Here is a 27738-nt window from a genome sequence, read left to right as displayed (position 1 = left end):
TTCTTCTGGGGCTCGTGCATGGGTGCAGGGGCTGAGTACGTGGGCTCTGCTGCTTTCCCAAGCTACAAGTAGGGAGCAGTGGGAATTGGAAGTGGAGCAGCTAGGATTTGAACTAGTGCCCATATAAGATGCTGGCCGTGCAGGCAGAGGTTTGGCCTTCTCTGCCATGGCTTTGGTCCCCCCAAAAATTTTAAAAATTAATACATTTTAATGGCTTCCAGTGCTATTCATGTCCATATATAAAAATATAAAATATTTTGTATTATTAACATATTTACATATTTTTAGAAAATCCCCAAGACCTAGTTATGCATATGTATTAGTGAGTATGGGTTCTGAGCAGGTATTTATGTATGTGTGTCTGAGGATACAGGTGAGGTCTATGTATGCAAAAACGCAAAATGTGTACTCCACCCGAAGCACCATACGCCTTGAATGGTTGACTCTCTGCCAGAGTTCTCTGGTCCTGGCTTCTTATGGACTCATGGGAATTAATGTTAGTTTGGACTGGGTGGCACAGTGGAGTTGATGAGAGGAGATTCTTGATATGTTTTGAAAGCTTTGTTATAAATTGGATATGAGAGTGAGAGAAAAAAGAGAAGTTGAGGTTGTCTTTTGGCAAAATAGGTCAAGCCATGCCTACGTCACAGTATCCCCTGTGGGCACCAGTTAGTATCCTGGCTCCTCTGTATCAGATCCAACTCTCTGCTGATGGCTTGGGAAAAGCCATGGCAAATGGCCTAAGTGTTTGGGCCCCTGCTACCCCCATGGAGACCCAGATGATGTTCCTGGTTCCTAGCCTTGGCTTGACCTAGCCCTGGCCATCGTCACCATCTTGGGTATCAACCAGTAGGTGAAAGATCTCTCTCTCCCTCCTCCGTTTCTCTCTCTAACTCTTGACTTTCATAATAAATAAACTTAAACAAAAAAATAAAGATTTTTGTCCTGAGCAATTGGAAACAAATGGGGGCCCGAGGGAGAAAAGCAGGTGTTGGAGGGCATGACACGGCTGGGGGCTCAGTCTCGGCCTTGGGAACTTGAGCTGCCTGTGCAGAGGCAGGTGGAGCGCCCAGGCAGCGGTTGGATGTAGAGGTTCAGGATGCAGGGACAGACACTGCGACTTTGTGTGCCAGAGACTCCTCAGTGTGGGCTCAAAGCAGGCAGGCCTCGTGACCAGAGAGCAGAGAAGGGTGGGGAAGGAGCACCTCGGGGTCCTAAGCCCGAAGGTCAGAGGATGGGGTGAAGTAGTGAAGGGAGAGGTGGAGGGGACGTTTCAAGGAGAAGCTGCTGGGAGTCACCCACCGTGATAGTGTGGCAGTCATGGTGGGAGAGCAGGTGTACGGGGAGGTGGGAGGCAGGAGAAGCCAGAGTGGAACAGGCTCCGATGAGGATCTGGGAGTAGGGTCTGGCGGCATGGCCTAGCAGCTAAAGTCCTCACCTTGGATGCGCCTGGATCCCATATGGGCGCCGGTTCTAATCCCGGCAGCTCCACTTCCCATTCAGCTCCCTGTTTGTGGCCTGGGAAAGCAGTCGAGGACGGCCCAAAGCTTTGGGACCCTGCACCTGTGTGGGAGACCTGGAAGAGGTTCCTGGCTCCTGGCTTTGGATCGGCATAGCATGGGCTGTTGTGCTCACTTGGGGAGTGAATCATCAGACGGAAGATCTTCCTCTCTCTCTCTCCTCCTCTCTGTATGTCTGACTTTCCAATAAATAAATAAATCTTTTTTAAAAAATCTGGGAGTAATTGAGGGCAGTATAGATTTGTAAGTCTTGGGTTTTGCTCTCAAGTTAAAGACATGAGGTGCCACACAGCAGGTGACAGTGGAGTTGTGGCTTGACTTTAAGAATTAACTGTCAAGAGGGAGACACTAAGATAGGCGGGGGAGGGGTTACTACGCAACCTCTTGGGCATCTCTTGAGCTGCTCACATTTTGTTTAATTCTAAGTAAATGTAGTCATTAATGTAGTTTATTTATTTTTGCTAAAGGCAGAGTGAAAGAATCCCGGTTTCCCGCATGGATGGTGGGGACCCAAGTCCTTGGGAGTGGTGTGCTGCTTTTCCAGATACACAGTGCAGTATCGGTTCTAGCCGGCAGCACTCCATCATGGGGTGCTGGCCACGGCGCCCCCACACATTGTTCTTCAAGCGCATCGTGGTAGACACATGGTGCCGCTTGTGTCCTAACCTTGATTTTCAAAGTGAGTTTGCTGTTTGGTCATCATTAATTACAGCAGATTAAGAATTACTCAGACAAGAAACCTGTCACAAGACAAGGTGATTTCTACTGCTGCTGCCTGAGCTTTGCTTTTAACCAGTGTAATGCCCATCTTAGACATTGTTCCAGATGTGTTAGACAGCTTTATAATAACTGTATAGCAGGTGACACCTCCCGTCTGCAGGTCCGGAAGCTGGGCTTCAGGAAGGTTGTCATGTTCCCAGCATCACGCAGCTTCTGATTGGCAGAGGCAAGGTTTGAACCCAACTCTTCCTACGTTAGCTAAGATGGGAAGTAAAGGAGGGGGCTGAGGGAATTTGAAAAGGAGGAATTGAATTGATTTTTTTCACTGACATGAGAAAATGGCCAGTTTTGATGAATTGACAGGTTTTTCTGGGTACGTTGCTGTGGGCCTCCTCTCCCACCGTTACCATTGCTGTCACTCGGGTTTTGCGGTGGCTGTTTATTTCTCATGGAGGAGAAGCCCCATCGAGCTGTTGGGTTCAGTACAAAAGCTGCTTAGGCTCTAGTGGCGGAGAAGCTGGATTCCTGTGCTGTAGCGTGAGAGCACGTGTTTGGAGAGAGAGTTGGGGCATGCAGGTAGTCAGTGGTGGACTTACTAAGGTTTCTGCAAAAAATGGGAGTCTGCTCCCACTCCCCTGGGGACCCCACAGCTGATGCTCACAGTGTTTGGTAACGTAGGTCATAAGCTGAGTAGTACAATCTTAAGGTATTCGAAAATACGAATAGTCTTTGATTTAGAAGAGTCATAAGAATGAATCAATCCAAATTTTCATTAGGCCAACTAAATTAGGTTATTTAAATTAAACTGTACGCTTGAGAATTTGGACTTTATGAGCTAGACTGTGCTATTTTAGTTTCTAGAACATGAATTTAGTCTTACGGCAATAGTAAGAGGATTATTGCCTACATAAAGCATTTCAGGAAATAAACTATTTCCTGATGGGCCTTACTAAATTTAAGAGGATGTGGACTGCTTCGTGTCGCATCTTCATCTCCCTGTGCCCGCAGTGAGACTGAGGGAGGCCGAAGTCACTGAGAGCTTTTCCAAGGCACAGCCTTTAGAAGCAGCGGTGTTTGTCGGTAAAGAAGGGTCTGCCCTGAGCCGGCGCTGTGCTAAGCAGGGGCACTGCCCAAGACCAGTCTGCTGCCACAGCCCTGAGAGCTGCTGCATGGCAGGATTGGAGCGTGGTAATGAAAGCCGTATCCCTGTGTACTGCTCCCTGCTGGAAAGTGTCATCTTTCTGTGGATAAGGGACAGCCGTAGTTGGAAAATGTTGGCTAGAAATGGTCCAGGTCTACACATCCGGTACGTGGTTGAAGAGATCTCTCCTGATAAATGCAGATAAATCGAAAGCAGTCCAGTGTAAAGACCTTCTCCCTAGCTACATTGCTTTGTATTCGGTTTCTAATTAATCCCAAAATGAAAAGGCTGCCATCTAATGGCTAAGTGCTTGTATTCCCTATTTTAAAATTCACAGCGACGTCTGGTGGCCTAAAAGAGGAAGTGTTAAAAATACTTCAGATAACTTCAGGTACTTGGAAATGGTTTTGATTTTACTGTTTGTTTATTAGTAGTTATTATAGAGCTTCATTTCACTTACAGCACATGTACTAACCAGATATAAACACATAAGAATACTTGAAAAAGACTCATGGAAACTAGCATTGAAAGATCAGTTGGGGGCAGGCACGTGGCCTGGCAATTAAGATGATAAGAGCTGGTGTTGTGGTGTAATGGATAAAGTCACTGCCTGTTATGCCAGCCTGGGCATGGGGCATCAGTTCACGTCCTTGCTGTCCCGTATACCATCAGCTCACTGTTGGTGACTTGGAAAGAACAGCAGAGTGGGGCCTAAACCAAAGTCCTGATGCAGTCTGTGGCTTGTGGTTTCAGCCCGGGTTGTGTACAGGGCCCAAGCTCCCGACTCCCGCTTGTGGTTGGTGTGAGCCCTGGATGGCAGCGGTGAGGGCAGATCTGGTGGGATCCTGGCAGCTCCCGTGGGAGACTTGGATTGAGCTGTCCCGGGCAGGTGAGGAGTGAACCCCTTGAATAGTCACACTAAAATAAAGTTATATTGTAATTTAATTTCCATGTACCCTTTGAAGTGTCTTTGCACATTTTTTGCTTTTTATTTTAACTGCGTTTATTTTTTGAAAAAGACTAACAGAAAAATAGGAGTCTTCTCTCTGTTGTCCCATTCCCTGGATGCCTGTAGGAGCCAAGGCTGGGCCAGGCTTCAGCCAGCTTCAGCCAGCTTCAGCCAGGCACCCAAAACCCAATCCAGGCCACCCAGTGGGAAGCTGGGACTTAACATGGAAGCAGCCTCCCGGGATGCACGTTAGCACCCAGCATCCACTCAAAGAGAATAAAGCTCGCTCCTTGGCCTCAGATGGCCTCGCCTACCTCGCCACAGTATGCGACTTCATGTTTTCTTCTACTTGTTTAAAGAAGAGTTGTTTCTAATGGAATCATAGAAATTGGACATAATCATGGGGTGCTCCGTGATACAGATACATGTATGCGTGTGTAATATCCGATCAAAGCAAGCACCCCGCCCCCAGTTACGCAGTTGTATTTTGCACAGTGCTATTTTATCAGAGGTTTTGGAAAGGGAGCATGCGTGGCAGCTGTTTAGCCAACCAGTGCAAATAAGTTCCCAGGACCAAAGCTGGCAAACTCGCTGCCTTTGGTTAGAGAGACAGTGTGGCATCCACCTGCTGCCCTGGGCAGCCCGGGCCAGCGAGCACAGCTCGGGTGCTCAGCTCGGGTACTCTGAGTTAGGGTGCTGTCTCACATGATTATGATTGAGGGGGCATCCCCTCCCCCTTTTGAGATGTATTTATTTATTTGAAAGAATTACACAGAGGGAAATTCGGAGATCGTCCATCTGCTGATCAACTCCCCAGATGGCCACATTGGCCAAGAAGCCTGGCTAAAGCCGGAAGCCAGGGACTTAGTCTCCCGCATGGTTCACAGGGCCATCGTTTTTTGCTTTAACTCCAGCTGCTTATCACAGTCTGTCTGTCTCTCTCTCTCTTTCTCTCTCTTGTATTTATTTATATGAAAGGCAGAGAGTTAGAGATTTTTCATCTTCGGATTCACTCTGTGAGTGCGTGGCACTGAGCCTGGATCTAGGAATGCGGTCCAGGTCTCCCTGTAAGGACGGTAGGAACCAGCACTGAGCTGTCACTCCTGCCTCCCTGGAGGTGACTGCCAGGAAACCCAGATGCCCCGTGTGGGATGTGGGGGTCCTGTAGGCCCTCCTGCTGGGCTGGGCATCTATTCCAGACCTATCTATTTTCACACAGTTTTGTTTATTTGCGAGTCAGAAACAAAACCATAGTTTGGTTTACTTCCCAGGTGCCCACAGCAGATGAGGCTGTGCTGCAGCCAGATCCCCGAGTTGGGAGTGTGGTCCAGGTGTCCAGGTGGAGGGCAGGAACTCAGCTGCTTGACCCGTCAGCACTGCCTCCCGAGGCTCAAGCCCAGAACTCTGCTGTGGGATCCTGACCACCAGCCCAGCTGCCTGCCCAACAACCCATCTTTTAAAGCAAAGAGGGTTTTTTGTTATTGTTAGAAGTGTGTAGGGCCTGGTACGATGGCTCAGTTGGCTGATCCTCCCCTCTTGCGAGCCCTGGGATCCTGTATGGGCACCTGTTCGTGTCCCAGCTGCTCCACTTCCCAACCAACTCTGTGCTTACGGTCTGGGAAAGCAGTGGAGGATGGCCTAAAGCCTTGGTACTCTGTACCAAGGCTTTTTCTTTTGTGAGACCCAAAAGAAGCTCTTGGCTCCTGCCTTTGGGTCAACGCAGCTCCAGCTGTGTTGCAGCCATTTGGGGAATAAACCAGGAAAAGGAAAGAAAAAGAAGGGCCGGCTTTGTAGTGTGGTATTTTAAGTGTCTGCCTGTGGTACATCCTACATTCCATACTGGCACTGGTTGCGTCCCATCTGTTCCATTTCTGACCCACCTCCCTACTAATGCATTAAAATCATAGTAGGAAATGATCCGAGTGCTTGGCCCTGCGCCCACCCATGAGGTCTGGATGGAGCGCCTGGCTCCTGCTTGGCCCTGGCCATTGCAGCCGCTTGGGAGATGAACAGCAGGTGGAAGATCTCTGTGCCTTCACGTACTTGCACGATTGAGGAGTAGTTTCCTGAAATTATTTTTAAGTGAGTCACTGAGTTCGAGTGGGGTGATGAGAGCTTGTCCAACTGCTGCAGGTCCGATGGGCTTGAGCGGATGGCAGTGCGGAGGGACAGCCTGGCGACAGAGAGCTCGAGTCACGGAGAGTTGCTGTCTTTTAAAACCAGAGACCATGTGGACAAGAAGCCATCGGTCTCCTTTTATGAATCAAACAGAGCCACGTGGGAATATATAACGACTGGCAAGGAAGGTGAACTGTGCAGTAACTTTGCTGGGAGCCCGATTATAAATCCAACTGATGGGTCACCTTAGGAGTGTTCCCAGCTGTGTCCCCCGGGAGGAAGGACAGGTGTGACTGCTAGGATTGTATGTTTCTTTGTTGCCATTCCTTGGGCCGAGTGTAGAACACTGGGCTCAGGTGAGAGAACATTGCAGACCTAGCACCTCCGCTTCGTCCAGAGCTCCCTGCTGCCACCCGGCTCATGACGGGGCCGGCCGGAAGCAGGTACATGGATGCTATTGGTAGGAATACTGACATGTTTCTGCCTAGGTGTTCATTTACCAGTGTATTAGAAAATGAAATGCAATCTCCCTAGCTCAGATATCTCTAGTCATTTTAGGAGAAACCTTTGCTTTCCTGTCTGCTATATACCTTTTCACTATGTCACTGCACTGACGTGGCTTTACTCCTCTTTATGCTCAGATACATCCATGATTATGTGCCCCTGGTTCTAACACTGTCTCGGTTTTTCAAGTCTTTTACCGTGTCCGAGTTTGGCTCTGTCCTGCGCTGTTTTACTTGTCTCCCCAGCTGTCCCCCAGTCTTTCGAAGTGCTCCTCTTCTGCCCAGCGCAGCTGTGTCAGAGGCTCTGCCCTTTGCCTGCCTCGTCCCTCCTTCATGGCTTGCAGCCGCCCTGGTGACATTGCCCACACCTGCGCTGTGGGTACCGGGCCGCCCAACGAGGCACTGGGACTCAGATGTCTGCGAGCATGTGCCTGTTCCCACTGAACTGTCATTGACGCTCGGCCCCCAGCGCGCTGCTGGGTCACTCTCTATGTGAATGTCACCCGCACAGTCACCTGAGAGCCAGGTGGCTGTTCAGGACCATTCCCCCTCCCCCGGCATTCAGCCAACAGCTCTTGCTGCTCCCCAGCCATCACCGCTGCCTCCTCATCGCAGCCTGTGCTGTCCTCCTGCACAGCTGCCTCCTCATCGCAGCCTGTGCTGTACTCCCGCACAGCTGCCTCGGGGCTCTGGCCTCCTCGCTGCTCCACGGCGCCCGGCAGGGGCTGGGCCTCCCTGTCAGCCTCCGCTCAGCTGCACACCTCCTCTCATTGTCTCTACCTTTGGCATTCCACTTTTCTGCTGCCCTTCATAAGAAGAAGTTATTGAAAGAGTTGGCCGTGGCCACAGGTCCCCACTTCCTGACCTTTCTGTACTCCCTCTAGCTACTTTGTTCAGCACTACACCGAAACTGCCATGGGCCAAGTCGCCGGCACCCTCTGCTCCTCACCGCCACATCCAGGCCTTTTGTAAGCTTTTCCGTTTGTGTGGAAAGGCACAGTTACAGTGAGGTGTGTTTGGGAAGGTTCACTCCCCATGGCTATAGTGGGTGGGGCTGGGTCCAGCTGCACCCAGGGTTCTGACGTGGGTGCAGGGACCCAGTACGTGGACCGTCTTCCACTGCCTTCCCAGTTGCATTAGCAGACAGCTGGTCAGGCCATGGAGCGGCCGAGTCTCCAGGTGGTTCTCATCTGAGACCCTGTTGGCACAGGTCGTGGCTTACCCTGGCCCGCCAGTGACATCTTACACTCTGAGGCATCCCGTGACCCACTGTCTTGTGACTCTCGAGACCCCTCTGAGCCTCTGCCGTGTCCCCTTACCTCCTGCCCAAACTCACCTCTCACAGTTGCTCATCCAGTGACCTCCTGCTTACAGCCTCTGTTCTGCATCTGTCCCCATGCCCTGCATTCTCTCCTCCAGCCCCCACTATTTTCAAATGAACTGTAGTCTGATGCTTTCCAAACAGAAGAAAACCTCATTCAGTTCACGGAAGGTAAAGTTAAAGGATAGGTTTATTAGCTTTGCAGGAATTGTGAAATCTCATTTTTTTGTAATACCACATTTCCCATGAACGCTTTGAAGCCTCATGTAGAGCTTGGCTCTTCGTTTCCTCCCTCTTTGGCCTGATCTGCCCTTGCTGCTGCCCGTTTCAGGAGGTTCTGGCATCATCTCAGGGCCCCAGTTCAGGGGCCCAGGCGAGCACCCCCATGGACGCCCTTCATTTCCCGGAACCCAGGAACAAGTCTGGCTTATTGCCTGCCACAGAGCCCAGCTCCTTCCCTGCTGCAGCTCTGTTCGTCTTTGGCCTGGTGTGGTCAGTTTTCTGTCTGGTCTACTAACCTCCCTGTTACTTCCAGAACTGTTTCCCCCGGAGCTGAAGTCGGTTAGGTCCTGTCACTGCTGCAGCTTTCAGTGAGGGTGGGTGACATGCAGCCCTGCTGTGCCCCCTGGTGCCCACCTGCACCTTCTGCCTCTGCCATTGCTCTGCAGCCCTGCTAACCTCCTTACCCCTCAGTGCCAGGATCCCTCTCCCTGGGGCCTTCATGCTCGCTCGGCTCACGAAGCTGCTCCAAGCCCCATGGGTGACTGGTTGACCAAGGCGTCCAGCACAAACTTCCTTCACCCCCTCACATGCCTCCAGACCAACTGGGCCGAAGTGAAGTGCCTTCTTCACTCGTAGCACTCCGTGTCACTGACAGTATCCTATTTTCTTGGTGACTCCTATTGCAAAAAGAAATTACACTAACCATTTTCTTGGCTTAATAATCTTCACACACGGGCCTTGTTCAGCCTGTTCATTTTATCCTCAGCACCTGTTACAGTGTCTTTCATATAGTAAGTGTTCCATAAATATTTGTTAACTTGAGTCTGGTCCTCTTGTCTATTTATTGTTCCAGTGTTTGCCTTTGAGAAGCACGTGCACGTGCCTTGAAATGTTTGAAGCCCCTCTGTGATCTGACCCGTGCTTACTCTTTAACTTGCTGGTCTCACTCAGTGGTCGCATTCCTTGTCCTCCAGAAGCTGCGTGGCAGTGTCTGGAGACACTTGGTTGGCATACTGAGACCAGGTTCCTGGCCATGACAGGCTGCTGCCCTGCACTTGGCCCACTCAGCTGATTGGGGAGCAATCAGCTACCAAACTGCAGTATGGAGTTAATTTGCGTTGACAGTTTATCAAGGTGACTCAGGGTTCTAGCTCAGGTTAAAGGTGGCTTCCACATGCAAACACATTCCTCATGGCATCTTTTGGAATGTCTGGTGGTCATGAGGAACGTGTTTGTACTGCCATATCCTCCATGTGCACCTGGATATGCTGTCCATGCTCTGTCAGAGCCACTGAGGAGGCCCAGCTCTGATACATGCACTCCAGGTCAGACCATGGAACGTGCAATTCTCTCCATGGTTGGGGTTCTGAGTCCAGGGGTTCAGTTGGAGGAATTCTGAAAGAAACCATCTGAGGTGATCCCAGACCTGATTCTTATGTATGCATCCTAATACAGGGTCCAGCACAGTCTGTTGCCCAAATCAGCCTAAGCACACACTGTTAGCTGCGATTGCTGGGTCAGTTGTCTCCAACCCTGTCTTCTACACAAACCAGTGGGTGTTGCAGTCTAGCTCCATCCTGCCCACCGCACACTCGGCCCCCACGTGCACCAATGGAAGCTGCAACCTAGTTGGAGCGATCACAATAACCCCCACTGCCTCCTGCTCTGGTTCCTGTGCTTGCCAGTATGTACAGCAGCCTGATTCTGTCTGTCCCACATCCCATTCAGCTCTCACACATGTCAGTGGGCATTAAGCCTAGTTCAACCCAACTAGCCCACGCATGTGCTGGCTAGTGCCACTCTCTGTCTAGCCATGCCTGTCCCAGTCCTGGTTCTCATGCTCACCAGATGGAGTGGCAACCAAGAGGGAGGTTCCCTACTGGGCCCACTCCCGCTCCCAGATCTTGCACTCTTGGGTTGTTCTGTAGTTTAGCTAGACAGAGTTTTCCCCCTCTGCCAGCATCTGCTAGCTGAAGCTGTGGCAAAGCCCAGCCAACTCTCACCCCCTCTGGCTTGTGCATGTACCAGTAGGAACAGTCTGCCCGGCCTGGCTTGTCATTGATCCAGCTTACATGCAGGCCTGCAGGTGTTAGAGCCCTGCCCAGCCTGGTCTAGATGCTGGTGGGCAGAGTCCAGGGAAGTCTGAGCAGTGGCACCAGTGTCTGGATCCCCCACCACGTGGCTGTGGCAGAGGCACCCATGCCAGCCCAGGCTTCCCACTGAGGATCCTGGGTCCACCGCCACTGCTGCTAAGCTGGAGGTGGGTCCTCAGCTTGTCCAAGCCCGAGATCCAAGAAGTTCCTCCATCCACAGCAACTGTGCTGAGGACGGATCTCAGACAGCTCTGGGCATGCTCAGGACATGGCTCTGCCATATTGGTGGGCGGAGTCCAGGTAAATCTGAGTGGTGGCTCAGGTGTCTGGATCCCCAGCCCAGGCTTCCTGCTGGGGATCCTGACTCCCCATCACCACTACGGCAGGTGGGGGGAGGTCCTGGACTTGTGGACGGCCAGAATTCCAACCAGCACTGGGCATTGCCTGCTGGCTGTCCAGCAGTGAGCTCTGGGTACTTAGGGCTATGGAATTACTGCCTAGGGATATCCATGGATAAGGCCACTATAGGTGAGGAATGAATCCCGAGGGACACCCAAAGGCAAATGCTGAGTGAGGTGGGCCATGCCTCACTGGGCTGCAGTGCCCAACCAGCACATGTGAGACCCAGGGGAGAGTGATGAACCCAGTAACGGGGCTGCAGGGTGCTCCCCTGGTGGGCCTCTATTCCTACTGGTGAGCATGAGAGCTGGGATTTGGGGCATACTAAACAATTTTAATTTTTTAATTTTTCATGTTTCACTATCCACCCCACCCTCCTTTTTTTTTTTTTTTTTTGAGAGAGAGAGAAGAAGAAGTCAAGTTAAAAAAAATTAGTTTGAAAGGCAGAATTTACACAGAGGAAGACAGAGAGGTCACCTTCTGGGTCACTCCCCAAGTAGCCACAGTGACCGGAGCCGAACCAGTCCAGAGCTGCTGCTGGGTGTCCCACGGGATCTGGGCCCGGAGTCTTGAGCCATTGCCTGCTGCTTTTCTTTCTTTTTCTTTCTTTCTTTTTTTCTTCTTTCTTTCTTTCATTGGAAAGTCAGATTTACAGGGAGAAGGAGACACAGGAAGATTTTCCATCTGATGGTTCACTCCCCACAACGGCTAGAGCTGAGCTGATTCAAAGCCAGGAACCAGGAGCTTCCTCAGAGTCTCCTACGGCTTTGGGCCATCCTCTGCTGCTTCCCAGGCCACAAGCAGGGAGCTGGATGGGAAGTAGAGCAGCAGGGATTTGAGCCAGCGCCCACATAGGATCCTGGCACGTGCAAGTAGAGGATGCAGCCACTAAGCTGTTGTGCCAGGCCCTTTCTGCTTCTTTTCCTAGGCCACAGGTAAGGAGCTGGATTGAAAGTGGAGCAGCTGGAACATGAACTGGTGCCACAGGAGAGACTTAGCCTGTTGTGCTACAAAGGCAGTCCCTTTTAATGATTTTTTGTTCGTCTGTTTATCTGAAAGGCGCAGTTTCCTTCTCTGGTTCACTGTCAGTGCTCATGACATCCAGGGCTGGACCTGGCCAGAGGCAGGAGCAGGGACTCGTCCAGTCCTCCACACTGACAGCGGGAGCGCAGATACCTGGGTCACTGCCTCCCCGGGCAGCAGCAGGAAGCTGCGCCACAGGTCAGGCATTGTGGGGTGTGTGAGCATGACTTTAAGATTTATTTTTATTTGAGCAGCAGAGTGACAGAAAGAGATCTTCCATTCACTCCCCAAATGGCTGCAGTGGCCGGAAGGCTGGAGCCGGGAGCCCAGTCCAGCTCCCATTGAGGGCAGGGGCCCAAGCACTTGGACCATCTTCCACTGGTTGTGTAGGCATAGTAACAGGGAGCTGAGTAAGAACTGGAGCAGCCCGCCCATGTGACTTGCATGATTATTTGTGTGTTGTTCACTGACTCTGCCCTGTGCCGGAAGACGGGAATTGGCTGGTGGAGAATGGCGATTCCCTCTTGCAATGACACACTCTAGTGTTTCACATTGATTTTATGTGATAAATCCTATGGTGCAAAGAGGTACAAAGTAGAGTGGTGATGGAGGGTTTTAAAAAGTCAGTTCTGCTGGGTCTTGGTGAAGATGGGTAAGAGGCGGGGCATTAGATGGGGCTGTGATGGGAAAAGGGCTGGGCATTGGGTGGCACGCCACCCAGAAGAGGTGTGTCTAGAGGCTAGCTGCTTGGCTTTAGTCCCGGCCCCTCAGTGGCACAGCCAAGAGTATTAGTGTGTAACTCTGTGCTGTGAATGGATCATTTGAGTTAGGTTTTCAATTCCAAATGAGTAATGAAGCCCTGAGATGGAAAGTCACCAGGGAGCCGTGCGTTGTGGTTAGCTCCGCCATCTTTTGCAGACCTGAAGCGACGTTGGAGGTCACACCCATCTCCTCGTTTGGTAGTGTGTTCCTTCTTACAATTTACTGTAAATTTCAAAAGCTGCTTTGGTGTATTGTTATTTTGGAGAGTTATTTTTTTTCCTGCTCAAAATTGATTTAGTTGTGGCTCAGGGGAAAAACTGAAGAGGCAGCTGTCATAGAAATTGTGTTTCTGAAGAGACTCAAACTGCAGACAGAAAATTGCTATAGAAAGAAGCCATCTAGCCACGAGTCTTTATGTCCTTGAATTTCATGTTCAAGAACACTTATCTTGGAAAATGATTTGACTGGTCAAAGAAATCATTACAGAAAGGAAGTAATAACAAGCATCATTAAAACATTGAAGTTATAGCTGGGATAAAAGACATGAGAGCCACCCAAAATTGGTCCTTTTAAGGATGCATCTAAAATGTTGACGACCATTAAATAAAAAGATGATCATTTTACAAATTCAGCTTTCTGCCACAACAGACTGCTGCCACAAATCCGACCACTCGTGAGGAAGGAATCCATGTGCCACGCGTGATCGAGATGGTCTGTGGCAGCACGTCACATCCGCTCACTCCCGCTCCTCTCTCGGCCACACCAGCGCCTTCGCAGAGTGTCCCTGTCTAACTGCGTTGAGGTGGCAAGAATGAAAATAGGTTTTTGAAATTCTGTTTATAAATCACTCATTTTTTCAGGATTCTTTCCCTGTCAAGGACTGCTCGTGTCGAGGAGCCCCACTCAGAGAGAGCATGTTGCTGTTAGATCGAGCTGCGCCTTGAGCAGCCGCCCGTTGCCCGCCAGGATTCGTAAGTGCCCACGGCACTGTTAGCTCTGTCGGGGCTGCCGTGGCGAGCCGGGTTTTTATTAGAGTGCACATTCCATCAGATGTCAAGCATCTTCAGAAATCTCTGAAAGTTCACCAGAGTTCCCAGAGGAATGCGTGGAGCCAAGACCTGGCGTGCCATGTTGTACCAGCCAACTGATTTTATTTCATTATGTTAGTCAGTAATTTTATTCATGCATTGGTTAGCATTGGCCCTTTTAAGGACATTTATGTATTTTGCGAAGTGCTGTCTTCATTTTAGTAGAAGGCTGAATGACCATCTTTCTTCACGGGAAGGTCTTTTTAGCTGGGCTTCTCGGGCTTCCCCCTGACCCGAGGAGGTGTAGCATCGCTCCGTCGTTGCCCTCCCCGTGGTGAGCTGCCGTCAGGACTAGCTTAAAGACAGATCTTTCCAAGTCACAGGGACACAGTGCAGAGATGCTGGCAGGTGGCACATGCGTGCTGTTCCTCCCTAGGGCCTCCACACATACTTAACCTTACTTGTTTTGAAAATGTATTTATTCACTTGAGAAGTAGAGAGAGACAGAAAGGATGTGGGCTTTCACCTGCTGGTCTCCACCCAGTGCGGCAGCTGGCCGCGGTCAGGCTCCAGGCACTCAGAGCAGGCCTCCCCCGTGCAGGACAGGAACCCAGTCACTTGAGATGCTTCCCCGGGTCTCTCTGTCTCTCTCTTCCTCTCTAACTCTGCTTAAAATAAAATAAAAAATTTTTAAAGGTTCATGAAAGAGCCTGGCACAATAGCCTAGTAGCTAAATCCTTGCCTTGCATCTGTTGGGATCCTACAAGGGTGCCAGTTCATGTCCCGGCTACTCCATTTCCCTGCTTCTGGCCTGGGAAAGCAGTGGAGGACAGCCCAAAGCCTTTGGATCCTGTACCTGCATGGGAGACCTAGAAGAAGCTCCTGGCTCCTGGGTTCAGGTCAGCTTAGTTCTGGTTGTTGTGGCCACGTGGGGAGTGAACCAGCAGATGGATTATCTCATTCTCTCTGTATCTCCTTCTCTCTGTATATCTGTCTTTGCAATAAAAAATAAACTTTTTAATAAGATTCATAGAAATGTGTATTATGAGAAAACTGCATTATTTCCATTGTATATGAACTTAAGTTCCTCATGTAGTTGCCATTTGGTCCCAGAGCTGTGTACAGTGTTCTAGAAATTCTTATTAAATACATGCTAATTCATGCTGGCTTGTTTACCCCTGTGGAATAGGCTATTTAGAAAAGTTAAAACTTTCCCCAGTCTAAAGACAAATGTGTGTACACAGAGGTGTTTGTTCAGGGCTTCTCCTTGAGTCTGCCTTCCTCCTGCGGTGCCGCCTGTCTGCTGGGCGGCCAGGGCCTGCGTGGGGCGCAGCCGCCGTGCGCCCTGCTCGCGTGCCTGGGAAGCAGGAGCACTGGGCTCAGACAGGAAGGTAGCGATGAGCAGGTCATGTCTGGTAGAAAATGGTTTTATGCACTGAAACAGAAAACTCCGGAGTTCCAGGGTTGTCATTTACTTAGCAAGTGAAGGAAAGACATTTCTGCATTTTCCAGCTACCAAAAATAAAGCTTCATTGAGTAAAATGTTTTTAAAATTGTCATTTAAAAGGTGGAAAGACAAAGGCAATGTTCTTCCTCCGGTGTACTTCCTGAGTGAACAGATGCCTGTGGCTGCGTCATCAAGCCAAGATCGGGCACTGCATCCCGAGTGGTGGCAGGGGCCCGCGCCCTTGAGCCGTCTCCCACTGCCCGGCCAGGCATGTGCGCAGGGAGCCGGGACAGGAGCTCAGCAGCGTGGTCTTCAGCTGGTGCTGTGCTGTGACATCCAGCGCCACAGGGAGCGGCTTGTGGAAACCTGACCCGTTAGCACAGCCAGTCCAGATGTGGGCTCTAACTGGGCTGGCCTGGGTTCCAGCAGAGTGGGCCCTGGCTCTTGGAGCCGACAAATTCATGCCTGTGGCATGGCTGGCTTCACGTTGGCACAGAGCTTTTGCCTTTGAGCTGTGCCCTGTTGTCCATCATTGTCCCAAACATTGGCCCCTTAATGTGTGTTTTTAATTCCTGAATCAGTTGACTTCACTGTGTCGTAGTCTAGATTTTGTGTGTATGTGTGATAGAGCAAAGATTTAGGAGGAAGGTGTATGTCTGACCTTTACTGAAGGATAGAAAGTGGGAGCCAAGTTGTAAAGATTCATGTTAGTCTTCCTTAATCCAGCTGAATATTTAGTGAATCATGCAGTATGTTCCAACATCCTAGCTCGGACTCAGCAGACCAGCTGTACCGTAAGTGTGAGCAGCTGTTCTCAAAGCCAAGCCAGTCCTGCTGGGTGGAAATGTATCAGTCAGCCACAGGACAGAAACCTTCCCAAACGTGACCTCTGGCCTTGCTGCTCAGAGTCCCCAGACTGGCTGCTCTGCTCCCGCAGGGAGGCAGTGGGCGAGGGGCACGGGACTCGGCGGTGGCAGGACGGGAGCTGTTGAGCTCACTTGCAGTCCCTGCTCCTCCTGGCCCTGGGTTCTCTCCAGCTGTATGTGAGCCAAACTCACTACTGAAGGATCAGAGCGTGTTCGGTCTACTTCCTCGTTCTCCTCATACTCCCAGTAAATAAAGTATTATGTTCTCCGTGCCTTAAAAGAACGAAGATTTATTTCTTGTGTAGCACCCAGTGTTGGTTTGAGCAAGTCCCTGGAGATACTGTGCAGAAGCTGGCTTAGCAGCTCCGGTGGCGTGGAGGCTGTGCTGTGGGAAGGGAGTGAGGCCCAGTCCCCAAGGAGCAACACACATACTCCTATGCTTAGACATCTGTATCATGGAAAAAGAAATAGATATTTAAAAAAAAACTCTGGGTCCAATACAATGGCATAACTGGCTAATCCTCCCCTTCCAAGTGCTGGGATCCCATATGGGTACTGGTTTGTGTCCCAGCTGCTCCACTTCCCATCCAGCTCCCTGCTTGTGGCCTAGAAATGGCAGTAGAGGATGGCCCAAAGCCTTAGGAGCCTGCACCTACATGGGAGACCTGGAAGAAGCTCCTGGCTCCTGGCTTTGGATCAGCTCTGCTCTGGCTGTTGCAGCCATTTGGGGAGTGAGCCAGCAGATGGAAGATCTTTCTCTGTCTCTCCTGTCTGTAAATCTGATCTGCCTTTCCAATAGAAATAAGCAAGTAGGACCCAATGCAGTAGCCTAGCAGCTACGTCCTCACCTCACACACATCAGAATCTCATGTGGGTCCGGGTCCATGTCCCAGCAGCCCCGCTCCCCATCCCGCTCCCTGCTGTGGCCTGGGGGAGATTCAGAAGAAGCTCTGGCTCCTGGCTTCGGATTGGCTCAGCTGCAGCTGTTGTGGCCACTTGGAGCATAAAAAAGTTGACGGCGTAAAAAAAGTACAGCGCTTGGGGGTTGAGAGGGAAGGGTACGTCAGGCCGGCAAGGGGAAATGAACTCCCAAGTAGGCTGACCTGAGGCAGCGACCCTCGACTCGCCTAACTGGACCTCAGCTGTTGCCGAACTTTCCTTCCTAGCAGCTGATGGGATTCTGTATCTCTGAGAAGAAAGCATGGAAACTGTTCACTTCTTGGCTGGGACACCACTGCGAGAGAGACCGTGGTGTCAGGCCCAGCTGTCACCCATGAGCAGCAGAAAGATGGGGAGAAAGTACTGGGCAGCACATTGCCAGCTGTGCCCAGAGATATGTCTATTGTTCAGCTGTGAGCAACTCATCAGAGCAAAGCGCTTCTTCCTGTGGGCCGTGCTGGCCCTTTGGCATCAGGCCCTCCGTCTCCCGCCAAGTGCCCAGGCTCTCCCCCAACTGTGATGGCCACGGGCGTCTCTCCAGGGCCAGCCTCTCTGTGGAGACACAGGCCTGACCCCAGTGGAGAACCTCTCGGGCGGGCATTTGCACCTGCAGGCTGAGCTGCTTGCCGTGGACCTCCTGTGGGCCGTTGTAGTCAAACCAGAGAGAGAATCGTGAAGTGATGCTTTAAGCAAACCTGCTGCCATGCTTACACGCCCGTGTGCTTTGCCCCTGGGCTGCCACACTGCTGTCATGGTAACCTGTGGTGGGCACCTGCCATGCTTTGTGTGCAAACTCTCACTCAATTCCCACAGTCCTGTGGGCAGGTAGCCACTCTCTGTTTTACATGTGTGGAAACTGACTGAACGAGCTGGCTCTCCCGGGGCGGGGGCAACGCGGGCAAGAGGCTGAGACCTAAAGAGAAGGCTGTGCTGACAGCGCAGGTGCTTTGTCCAGGGTTGACCAATTCCAGCAGGATAAGACGGGTTTAGAAATGGGAAGATTAGATATCACACTGAAATGAATAAATTATCATCATCGTGAATAAAATAGCTCCCTCCGTAAGCGCCATTATGACTTGCATGTTGCTGCGGATCCCAGGGTGCTTCTCGGACCCCACGAGGAGCAGGGTGTGGCCCGGGGACGTGGTGAGGACCCCAGGGTGCTTCTTGGACCCCACGAGGAGCAGGGTGTGGCCCGGGGCGTGGATGGGGTCTGGCTGGTGAGAGTTGCAGTACACGCTGAGGGAAGCCCAAGACCTCATGCTCACGCACGTGGAAACAATGAGCCAGGATGTAACTTGTGCTGTTGGACTGCGGTGGTCCCGTCTGCCGGAGCATCTCCACTCTCGGGTGTTCTCCGATGACCAGACCCTGGAGGCATGCGGACCCTGCGTGTGAAGACCCCCAGGACCCACTCTGACTCTTAATTCCAAATGAGCTGCTGAGTGAAATCCTTCCTTTGCCTTTCCTACACCGTTTGGCCCATCAGAGCATTTTGGTTTATCTGCTTTTCACTTATTTAATCTTTATTTACTTATGTTTAAAGATTTATTTTATTTCTATTGGAAAGTAACATATACAGAAGGGAGGAGAGGCAGAAAGGAAGATCTTCCGCCCACTGGTTCCTTCCCCAAGCACCTGTAACAGCCAGAGCTGAGCCAGTCCAAAGCCAGGAGCCAAAAACCTCTTCTGGGTCTCCCGAGGCTTTGGGCTGTCCTCTGCTGCTTCCCAGGCCACAGGGAGCCAGGAACTGGATGGGAAGCGGGGCCGCCAGGATTAGAATCAGCACCCATAAGGGATGCCAGCACGTGCAAAGCGAGGACTTTAACTGCTAGGCTACTGTACCAGGCCCGGTTTGCTCCTTATTAAGCTCCCCCTAGGTTTCGTCTCTGTCCTCTGTGGCTCTGAACTTTTTAGTGACCTGAGCATACCCACTATCTGGAGAGGCCGAAATACAGGACAGAGGGTCTCTCTGTCTCTCCTCCTCTCGGTGTAGCTGCCTTTCCAATAAATGTTTTTAAAAAGACCATTGTTCAGATAGGAAATGCATGTTCGGGGTGTGTGTGTGAGAGAGAGAGGTGATTTGGGCATGTGACCTTCCGTGGTCAGGTGCCACTGTCGCGTGGCTAACAAGTCTCCCCGTGGGGAAGAGGTGTTTCCTGCGGGAAGGCTCGGGTTGGCACTCTGCGTGTGCCATGAGCTGGGGCTGCTGCTCAGGTCTGCCTTCCCTTTGAACATTTGGTGTTCATTTTTTTTTTCTTTCAGTTGAAAGACTTTCGAAGTAAAATGCAATCAGTGTTTCCAGCGATTCCCAAGCACTCTGGACCGGCTGCCGAGTGGGAGGAAGTGTGGAAGTCCAAGTGAGATGGGCACAGCCGGAGCAGTGTGAGGGACCGTGCAGCCACCAGGCCAGGCGGGGCGCGACCGAGCCCTCCTCGGAGTCACACAGGCATCCTTGTCACCTGCAGTGTCCGTGTCGGGGAGGGTCCGATGTCCCAGAGCTGAGACTGGTCAGGGGGAATCGTTGCAGAGTCCCCTCCCCGTGGGAGGAATGCTGGTGGCTGTGAGGTGAGCCCAGTGTCGTCCCTGGCACATCTGCCATGTGTGCCCTGAAAGCCTTGCCCACGCAGCCCTTCCTGCAGTGTTCCTCACGGGTGCGACTCCTTCCCAGAGCGTTTCTTGACAGGATGTGACTGCGGAGTGCAGGAGGCTCGTCCCTGCCAGCCAGCCCCGAGTGACGGGGCATGAGCAGATTCGGTCAACGAGGAACTGGGCACTGCAGCTGGGCACACGTGCCAGTGTTTGCCTGGTGGCCGCGCTCGAAGGTGCCTGCTCGTGCTTAGGACAAAGAGAGCAGCTGGTGGTAGCCTGAAAAGCTCCACGTGGGCTGACGTAATACTGATGATCCCGTGGGTTTGAGGGGTGCTTTTTTGAAAAGCTATTCTGGGTCCCTGAAAAGGGATAATGTATATTTTATTGTCAAAATAAAAAAACACTCAGTTGTGACTTAAATGTCTCTGTTCCCCTTTTTTTTTTTTTGAGAGACAGAAATAGAGTGAGCTTCCAACCGCCGGTTCATTCCCCAAGAGGCACAATGGCTCCAGCCACAGCTGGGAGCCAGGGACTCAGCCCAGATGTCTCCCGGGCTGCCAGGGAGCTGTGAGCCGAAGCCAGGATTTGAACCCAGGGTTGCAGGCACCTTAGCGGCCCGATAAGGGCTCCCCATCTTGGATGTTTCAGCTCAGTAGCAGGTGTTGGTGAGCTCCCGGTGAAGCTGCGCTGGACCGCCCTGCGCTGGACCGCCTGCCCTGGACCGCCCTGCCCTGGACCGCCCTGCCCTGGACCGCCCTGCCCTGGACCGCCCTGCCCTGTGCCTCCGTGACGCCACACAGAGCACAGATGGGGTACAGATGGGACGCTGTCTCCGTGCGGCTGTTTTCACTGGAGATGAAATTTTATAAAGAAGAGAAATATTTAACAAGCCCACGTGTCCAGACAAATGAGCTCTGGTTGAATATTAGTTGTATAATTTCTTCATAGCTGTGCAGAGTCTAATTAGCCCGCAATCCAGTTTATAAAGTATATTTGAAATTTCTGTTACAATAAAACCTTTTCTAAGGGGAAATCTATAAATGAAATGTCAAGCACATAATGTAACATTTTCTGGAATCTGTGTTACCCTGTTAAAATTGCTGTATTATTAATTAAATAAGTGTAATCTGTGTCTAGGATTTTATGTAACCTGTGAAAAAACCCAGGACTGAAAAGGAGACTGTTGTGGCATTTTTCAGCACGTGTGGAGTGGCACCATGCTCCTTGCCCTGCCTTCCTCCATTTGTTACTAATTCTCTGCTAAGGGGTTATTTCTAGGGGCTGCTCTTGTGGCATAAAGGATACAGCCACTGCCTGTGGCGCCAGCACCCTGCTGATGGCCCACGTGTTGGGGCCCCTGCCTCCCGTGAGACCCCGATGGAGCGCCTGGCTTCACCCTGGCTCAGACCTGGCCCTTGTTTTTAAACATCTCCATTATATGGAGCAGCTGGGGTCCTGCACAGTGGCTCAAATGCCTAATCCCCCTAAGCACCAGGATCCCACATGGGTACTGGTTCGTGTCCTGGCTGGTCCACTTCCCATCCTGCATGTGTCCATTTTGCCTGCTTGTGGCCTGGGAAGGCAGCAGATGATGGCCCAAGGCCTTGGGACCCTGTACCACTTGAGACATGCAGGGGAAGCTCTTGGCTCAGCTGCAGCCTCATTGAGGTAGATGGAAGATCTTCCTCTATGTCTCTCCTTTCTATAAATCTGCCTTTCCAATAAGAATACATAAATCTTAAAATGAGGGGAAATGAAGTTTATGGCTTATCTGGAGAAGTAAGGGGAGAAACTGTCCACTGTGGTTCCGTGCAATAGGCTTTGGCCTTGTGAGCTCACTGAGGGTGGGGACTCCTCCCCAGGCCGTGTGAGCTGCTGACACCTGACCTTGGCCAGTCCCGAGGAGAGAGCCGGGGCTGAGCCTGGGCTGTGCCGGAAGTGCAGCATCCCACAGGCCTGGCCGGGGCTGTGCCAGGAGTGCGGCATCCCACGGGCCTGACCGGGGCTGTGCCGGGAGTGTGGCATCCCACGGGCCTGACCGGGGCTGTGCCGGGAGTGTGGCATCCCCCGGGGCTGTGCCGGGAGTGTGGCATCCCACGGGCCTGACCGGGGCTGTGCCGGGAGTGTGGCATCCCACGGGCCTGACCGGGGCTGTGCCGGGAGTGTGGCATCCCACAGGCCTGGCCGGGGCTGTGCCAGGAGTGCGGCATCCCACGGGCCTGGCTGGGCAGAACCTGGGGCAGTGTGTACTTGAGCAGTGAGCGTCTCAGTGCGTCCTGGTGTGGCCTGCTTGTTCACAGCATCCCGTGCTTCTGTGGGACTTCTCATCCTTAACTGATGACAGGGGACTCCCCTAAGGATGACCTGAGTCACCTGCCGAGGGCAAGTTGACAAGGACTCCCTTGAGTAGGACCCAAGCATGAGCCCGTTACATTGTGAAAGAAGAAAGGGGAACAAAGTGAAGGCAAAAGAAAAGCGACAGGAATGACTCGTTTTCCACAGTCAGAACTCAGCTGCCACAGGAGCTGCCATGTGCCCCGTTAGACCCGAGGCACATTGTTAACTCGGCTAATAGAAACCGTATTTAACAGATCACGTTCTTCACGTGAGGTGCCATCTGTGTATGGAGTTCTGAGTCTCCGTGCAGGTGGAAGAGAGGAAATGTTAGGGAATTCCAAGTTGGGCTTCTCTGCTGCGTGTGTGCTGGGCGCAGGGTGGCCGACATGTTCCCGTGCACCCGGGAGCAGGAAGGAGGCCCTCTTTCCCAGAATCCTGGAGGAGTAGAGCAGACAGCACACCGCTGCCTACAGGCTGAGCTCTGAAGACCTCACAGTGGGAGGCATGGGCCACCTCCACGTCCTCTGCCCTCGGCTTCGCCCGCCTGCAGGCAGTCAGCCAGTGGTGCAGAGGGGGCGTGGCGGGCACAGGCTGACCCTGGAGCATGGGGCAGGCCGCTGGCTACAAATGCGTGCAGGGGCTGCACAAGGAAAGCTGGAAATGGAACAGCTCTGAGGTTGCCTCGCAGCTCATCTCCTGGAGACGGGAGGGGAGTGAGCGGTGTCCTGCAGTGCCCGGTGTCTCCGGGTAGGACTGCCCAGCAGCACCGGCACCCGTGGCTGTCACTCCTGTGTTTCAGGTTCCATTCACAGGGTGAGTGGGACAAAATGCAAATTAAGCTCGGCCACAAGGGGAAATAGATGAGATTAAGGTGGGGAAAGGAATCCTCGGGGACACAAGTCATTAAACCCTTTGAATTCAGTTCTTTCTCTGGACAGAGTTTAATTGCTCAGCGTGGTTTGAGGAGAATGTTGATTTTCACTTCATTTCATAGATTTCTCAAAAACACTTATCTACAAATAAAATCAGGCTAAATATATGTTAGTTTTTCTTCAGCTAGGTTTCCCATGCACATCAGTAAGGCCTTTATCCTGACAAAGGGGTGACTTTCTTTTCTGCCATGTTTAGGGTGTCAGGCTGGCAGGCTGGGCAGCCAAAGGCCCTGATCTTGTGAGGGCAGAAGCAAAGGCAGCTGCCCTAATGACAGGCTGGCGGCACATGGTAGTGACAGCTCAGTCCCTGTGCCCCCCCCATCTCCAGTTACTGAGAAGCATGTGTAGTTGTTGGCACCATGGCTGCAGGCCCGAGTCTGCTTCCTAGCATCACCATTTGATGAAGCTCGCCCCCCAAAAAAGGAAGACGCAAGGTGAGTGGGGCAGGACCGCAACACCTGCTCCCGGCGCATCCGTAAGCCCTCCCCGAACATCTGCACGCTGCCCCGGCACCCCAGCTCTGCAGCCTGGCAGGTGGCACTCCACAGGGCAAGTCCATGGGGGCCGTGGGCGCCATGAGGTTGTGGGCCCTGCTCACCGGCTGGCCAGGACACCTCCTGAAAAGGACGCATGCACAAAACTGAGTGAACAGAGGCCTGACCGTCACTGGTTCTCTCCCCAGATGGCTGCCACAGCTGGGGCTGCGTGAGCCTGCGGCCTGGAGTGCCATCTGGGTCTGCCACGTGGGTGGCTGGGGCCCAACACTCGGATCATCCTTCGGAGCCCAGAGGACATTGCGTGCAGCCCTTAACCTCCCAGGCCACGGCGCAGACTCCTGCCGTCACTTCTCTTGCCCAGCTGTGCCCCTCATGGAGCTAATCCCCACTGCAGCCACTGCCTTGGCCTGGCTCCTTCCACCCCCTCAAGTCCACAGCAACCACAGCTCCACAGGCTAATCCTGCACTCAGAGATGCCACACACCCAAGAAAATTCCAGAATGGTCAAGTGTGACCGCTCTGCCCTGGGACACCAGCTCAGCCGCTGTTTACAAGAATGTGTGGGGAGGTATCCGGCTGACAGTGTCTCCAGAGCCTCTCAGGCAGCTTGGTGGTGGGGGAGAGGGTAGCATGGGGTAGGTGGACCAGCTTTGCAGGGGAAGCAGCCCCTCAGCTGCCAAGGCAGGGCTCTGCCCGACACACCGTTGGCGCTCCATCAACTTTGCAGGTGGAGCTGAGGGGTCACACGCGAGACAGCCGGATCCTTGGGTGGACATGATGGAAGGGGCAGAACTGCCCCCTCACCCAAGGGCAAGTCCATGGGGGCCCATCCTGCACAGCAAGCCTGCGTCCCAGCGCCCCTGCACCCCGCTGCCCCTCACTCGCTCCTCCTCCGGTCCCGGTGTGAGAACACCCAGAAGGTGACAGGTCCTGTCCTGGAGAGCGCCAGAGGGGCTGCCTGGGCCCTGCTGCAAAGGCTGGCCCTCCTGAGCGTCACCACGGGACACAGCACCAACACCCTTGTCCGCTGCAGAGCCAACAGCCTCCTGGCACCCGGCATCTTCCTTGCTTCCTTTCTCTTCTTTTTTTTCTTTATTTTTTATTAAGACATTTTTAAAATTCCAAAGACAGAGAGAGATCTCCCACGTGCTAGTTCACACCCCAGATGACCACAGTGTCTGGACTGGGTTGGGCTGAAGCCAGGAACCAGGAGCTTCTTCCGGTTCTCCCATGTGAGTGCAGGAAAGGCCCAAGCATTTGGTGCATCTTCCACTGCTTCCCCAGGCTCTTTAGCAGGGAGTTGGGTTGAAAGTGGAGCAGCCAGGACTCAGCCAGGTGCCCATGCGGGATGCTGGTGCAGCAGGTGGCGGCTTAATCCTCTATGCCACAGTAACCAACCTTGGGAACTTTATTTTCAGATAAGGAAGTGTGTGCAGGTGGTCATGCGTCCCTCTTTGCTTTAGCTGCCAGAAAGCTCAGGTCTCAAGCTAATCTTGAGTCTGAGTAATTCTATTCCTTCCTTTGCTTCCTCCTCCTCCTGTGTCAGTTTTCAATTTTCTCTTTGGTGTCCGCCACCTTCTGTGCACAATTCTCCTACTGGAAATCTCCAATCCTTTTTAGAAACTGACAGGGCATAAATTACAGATTAAAAGGAAATACTACAGACATCTTCCCATTGCAGTATTCTGATTGTAGGGTGAACCTGAAATCTTGAACTCCTGGTCAATTCAGCACAGAACGTCTTGTGCGCCAGCCTGCCTGCCGCGTCGTGATTCTGCAGAAGCCCCTGGCTGCTGTGGTAAGCAGTCGCTAATGGCCACACGTCACCCGTGCGGGCACAGCTCGGGGAGTACGGAGTGTCCCTAGCTGGGCAGGGCAGGGTGGTGCGGGCTGGAGGGGCAGCCGAGGAGATGCCGGAGCGCTGGGAATTGTGTCAGCACAGACTGAGGGGGCGGGGGGAGAAGGAGCAGCCAAGGGGGCCGGCGGGGGGTGCAGGGATACTAGATAAGGCTCCCCTGCTCTCCAGGCGGGCCGGCCACCCGGGGTGGGGGCCAGGGCACTTCTGTGCTGACATCTCTGACTTGTGCCTGTGGCTCTTCCTGTGCTGGGCGGCTCCGGCGCTAACAGAAGCAGCGGCAGGCGCACACTCCCTGCTCCCCTGGCCAGTGAGAGCCGCCCCACCCCAGCGGGGAGCTGAGTGCTTTACTGGACATCCCGTCGGACTCAGCTTTCTGTCCCTGAGACCCTGGGCTCTCCTTACTCGCCCCTGCCCTCCCTCTACACTCAGTGCTTGGTTCGCGGTTGCAATCCTAACCTAGACTCTGCTGGGCACTGCCCTCCCCTTGTGACCCACACTTGCAAAGCGCCTGCCAGGTGCCAGCTACAGGTCACATGTTTAGGGATGAAGATCTCTTTATCTTTTTTTTTTTAAGATTTATTTTATTTTTACTGAAAAGGCAGATTTAGGGAGAGAAGGAGAGATGGAAAAATCTATCATTGGTTCACTTCCCAGATGGCCGCAGCTGGAGCTGAGCCAATTCGAAGCCAGGAGCCAGAGGCTCCTACAGCTCTCCCACGTGGGCGCAGGGTCCCAAGGCTTTAGACCATCCTCCACTGCTTTCCCAGGCCACAAGCTGGGAGCTGGATGGGAAGTGGAGCAGCCCAGACACCAGCTGGCACCCCTATGGGATCAAAGTGTTTGAAGGTGGAGGATTAGCCTGCTGAGTCATGGCACCAGATCGCTCTAAAAGGAGCCGTGATGGGAGCGGCCTGGGCCTATCTTCCAGTGCCCGCCACCCACAGGGCCCACATGCCCTTGGCTGTGTTCCCTGGGGTTACTGGCAAGGGGATCGCCCCTGGCCGCACCCTGCCTGGCGTCACCCTAGACTGCAGCCGTGCCCTCCTGGGCCTCCCTGGTACACCGCTGCCCATGCAGCGCCCAGTCCACACCTCCCTCACAGCGAGCTTCTCTCTGTGGGCAGGCACCCTGTGTTAGGCCCTACTTATCTCCCTGTGGCGCACCTGCTGCTCCCAGTGGCAGGTGCAGGGAAGAGCTGAGGCCCTGGGAGCAGTGCAGCAGGCGGGGCAGCCAGGACGCCTCCAGGGTGTTGCCTTGGATGCAGGGCCCGGGACACCTGCTCCCCAGCTGCGTTATCAAGGTCTGGTCCATGGAGTGCAACAGTAAACCTGGATCGCTGCCCTTGCCCTCTGGTGCCTGCTGACCCCTGCTGCGGCTGAGACGATGCTGTTCCTTGCCCTCTGGCGCCTGCTGACCCCTGCTGCGGCTGAGACAGTGCTGTCCCTGGTGCAGTTGCTCTTCCCTGCACGTGTTTACATCCAAGAAGTGCCCCCCCACCCCGGCCTGCATCCCTCAGAAGTCCCAGCTGCGCACCCATTCCCAGCTAGCCCCCTGTTAATGCACCTGGGAAAGCAGCAGAGGAGGGCCCACGCGCTTGGTCCCCTGAACACACGTGGAAGATTGGGATGGCGTTCCCGCTCTTGGGCTGGCCTGGCTGAGCCCTGGGCATTGAGGCCATTGGGGGAGTGAATCAGCAGCTGAAAGATTCTTCCTGTTGTGCTCTCTGTAACTCTGCCTTTCAAATAAATGTTTAAATACATAATCAAGTGACATTGACAGGTGAAGTGCTACAATCTGCCTTTCTGCATCCAGGATAGGCAGAGCAGAAGAGAACACCCCACGTTAACGTGGTGGCTGTGGCTGGTGGTGATGGGGGGTGGGGGTGGTAACGTGGGCATCACGCTGCTGTGGTGTTGGTGACGGTGTGGGGGTGGCAGTGGTAACGTGGGGGCGTCACACTGCTGTGGTGTTGGTGACGGTGTGGGGGTGGCAGTGGTAACGTGGGCCGTCACACTGCTGTGGTGTTGGTGTTGGTGATGGTGTGGGGGTGGCAGTGGTAACGTGGGGGCGTCACACTGCTGTTGGTGACGGTGTGGGGGTGGCAGTGGTAACGTGGGGCGTCACACTGCTGTGCTGTTGGTGACGGTGTGGGGGTGGCAGTGGTAACGTGGGGTGTCACACTGCTGTGCTGTTGGTATTGGGGGTAGCAGTGGTGAATGGAGGGTGGTGATAGTAACTGTTGATGGTGTGTTGCAATGGTGCTGATGGTGGTGGTGGTAGTGATGGTTCTTCCTGGGGATGGTGCTGGTATTGTTTATGGTGATGGTGTTATTGTTGCTAGTGATGATGGTACTGGTGATTATGGTAATGGTGTTGGGACTGGGGTGGTTGTTGTGGAGGATGGTGGTGGTGATGGGGTGGTTGTTGGTGAGGGGGTGTCTGCGTGCTTGTAGGTGAGCATGTTGGTATGA

The 27738-nt window shown here is 52.9% G+C and overlaps 1 protein-coding gene across 1 annotated transcript in view; it reads left to right on the top strand.

Annotated features, from left to right (window-relative positions):
• TMEM242 (transmembrane protein 242) overlaps positions 1–20061 on the top strand; it is a 38537-nt gene extending 18476 nt beyond the window's left edge. The window contains exon 4 of the mRNA XM_040965367.1: positions 19317–20061. Coding sequence (XP_040821301.1) covers positions 19317–19415 — 99 coding nt within the window. The 3' untranslated portion in view covers positions 19416–20061. The remainder of the gene's footprint in view (positions 1–19316) is intronic.
• The last annotated feature ends 7677 nt before the right edge of the window (positions 20062–27738 follow it).

The sequence above is a fragment of the Ochotona curzoniae genome, unplaced genomic scaffold (genome assembly GCF_017591425.1).
Source record: "Ochotona curzoniae isolate NIBS_2020 unplaced genomic scaffold, NIBS_Ocur_1.0 scaffold_3890, whole genome shotgun sequence".
In the NCBI taxonomy this organism is placed as follows: Eukaryota; Metazoa; Chordata; class Mammalia; order Lagomorpha; family Ochotonidae; genus Ochotona; species Ochotona curzoniae.
The sequence above is the reverse complement of the archived record's forward strand: the minus strand, read 5'-3'. Positions and strand labels throughout refer to the sequence as shown.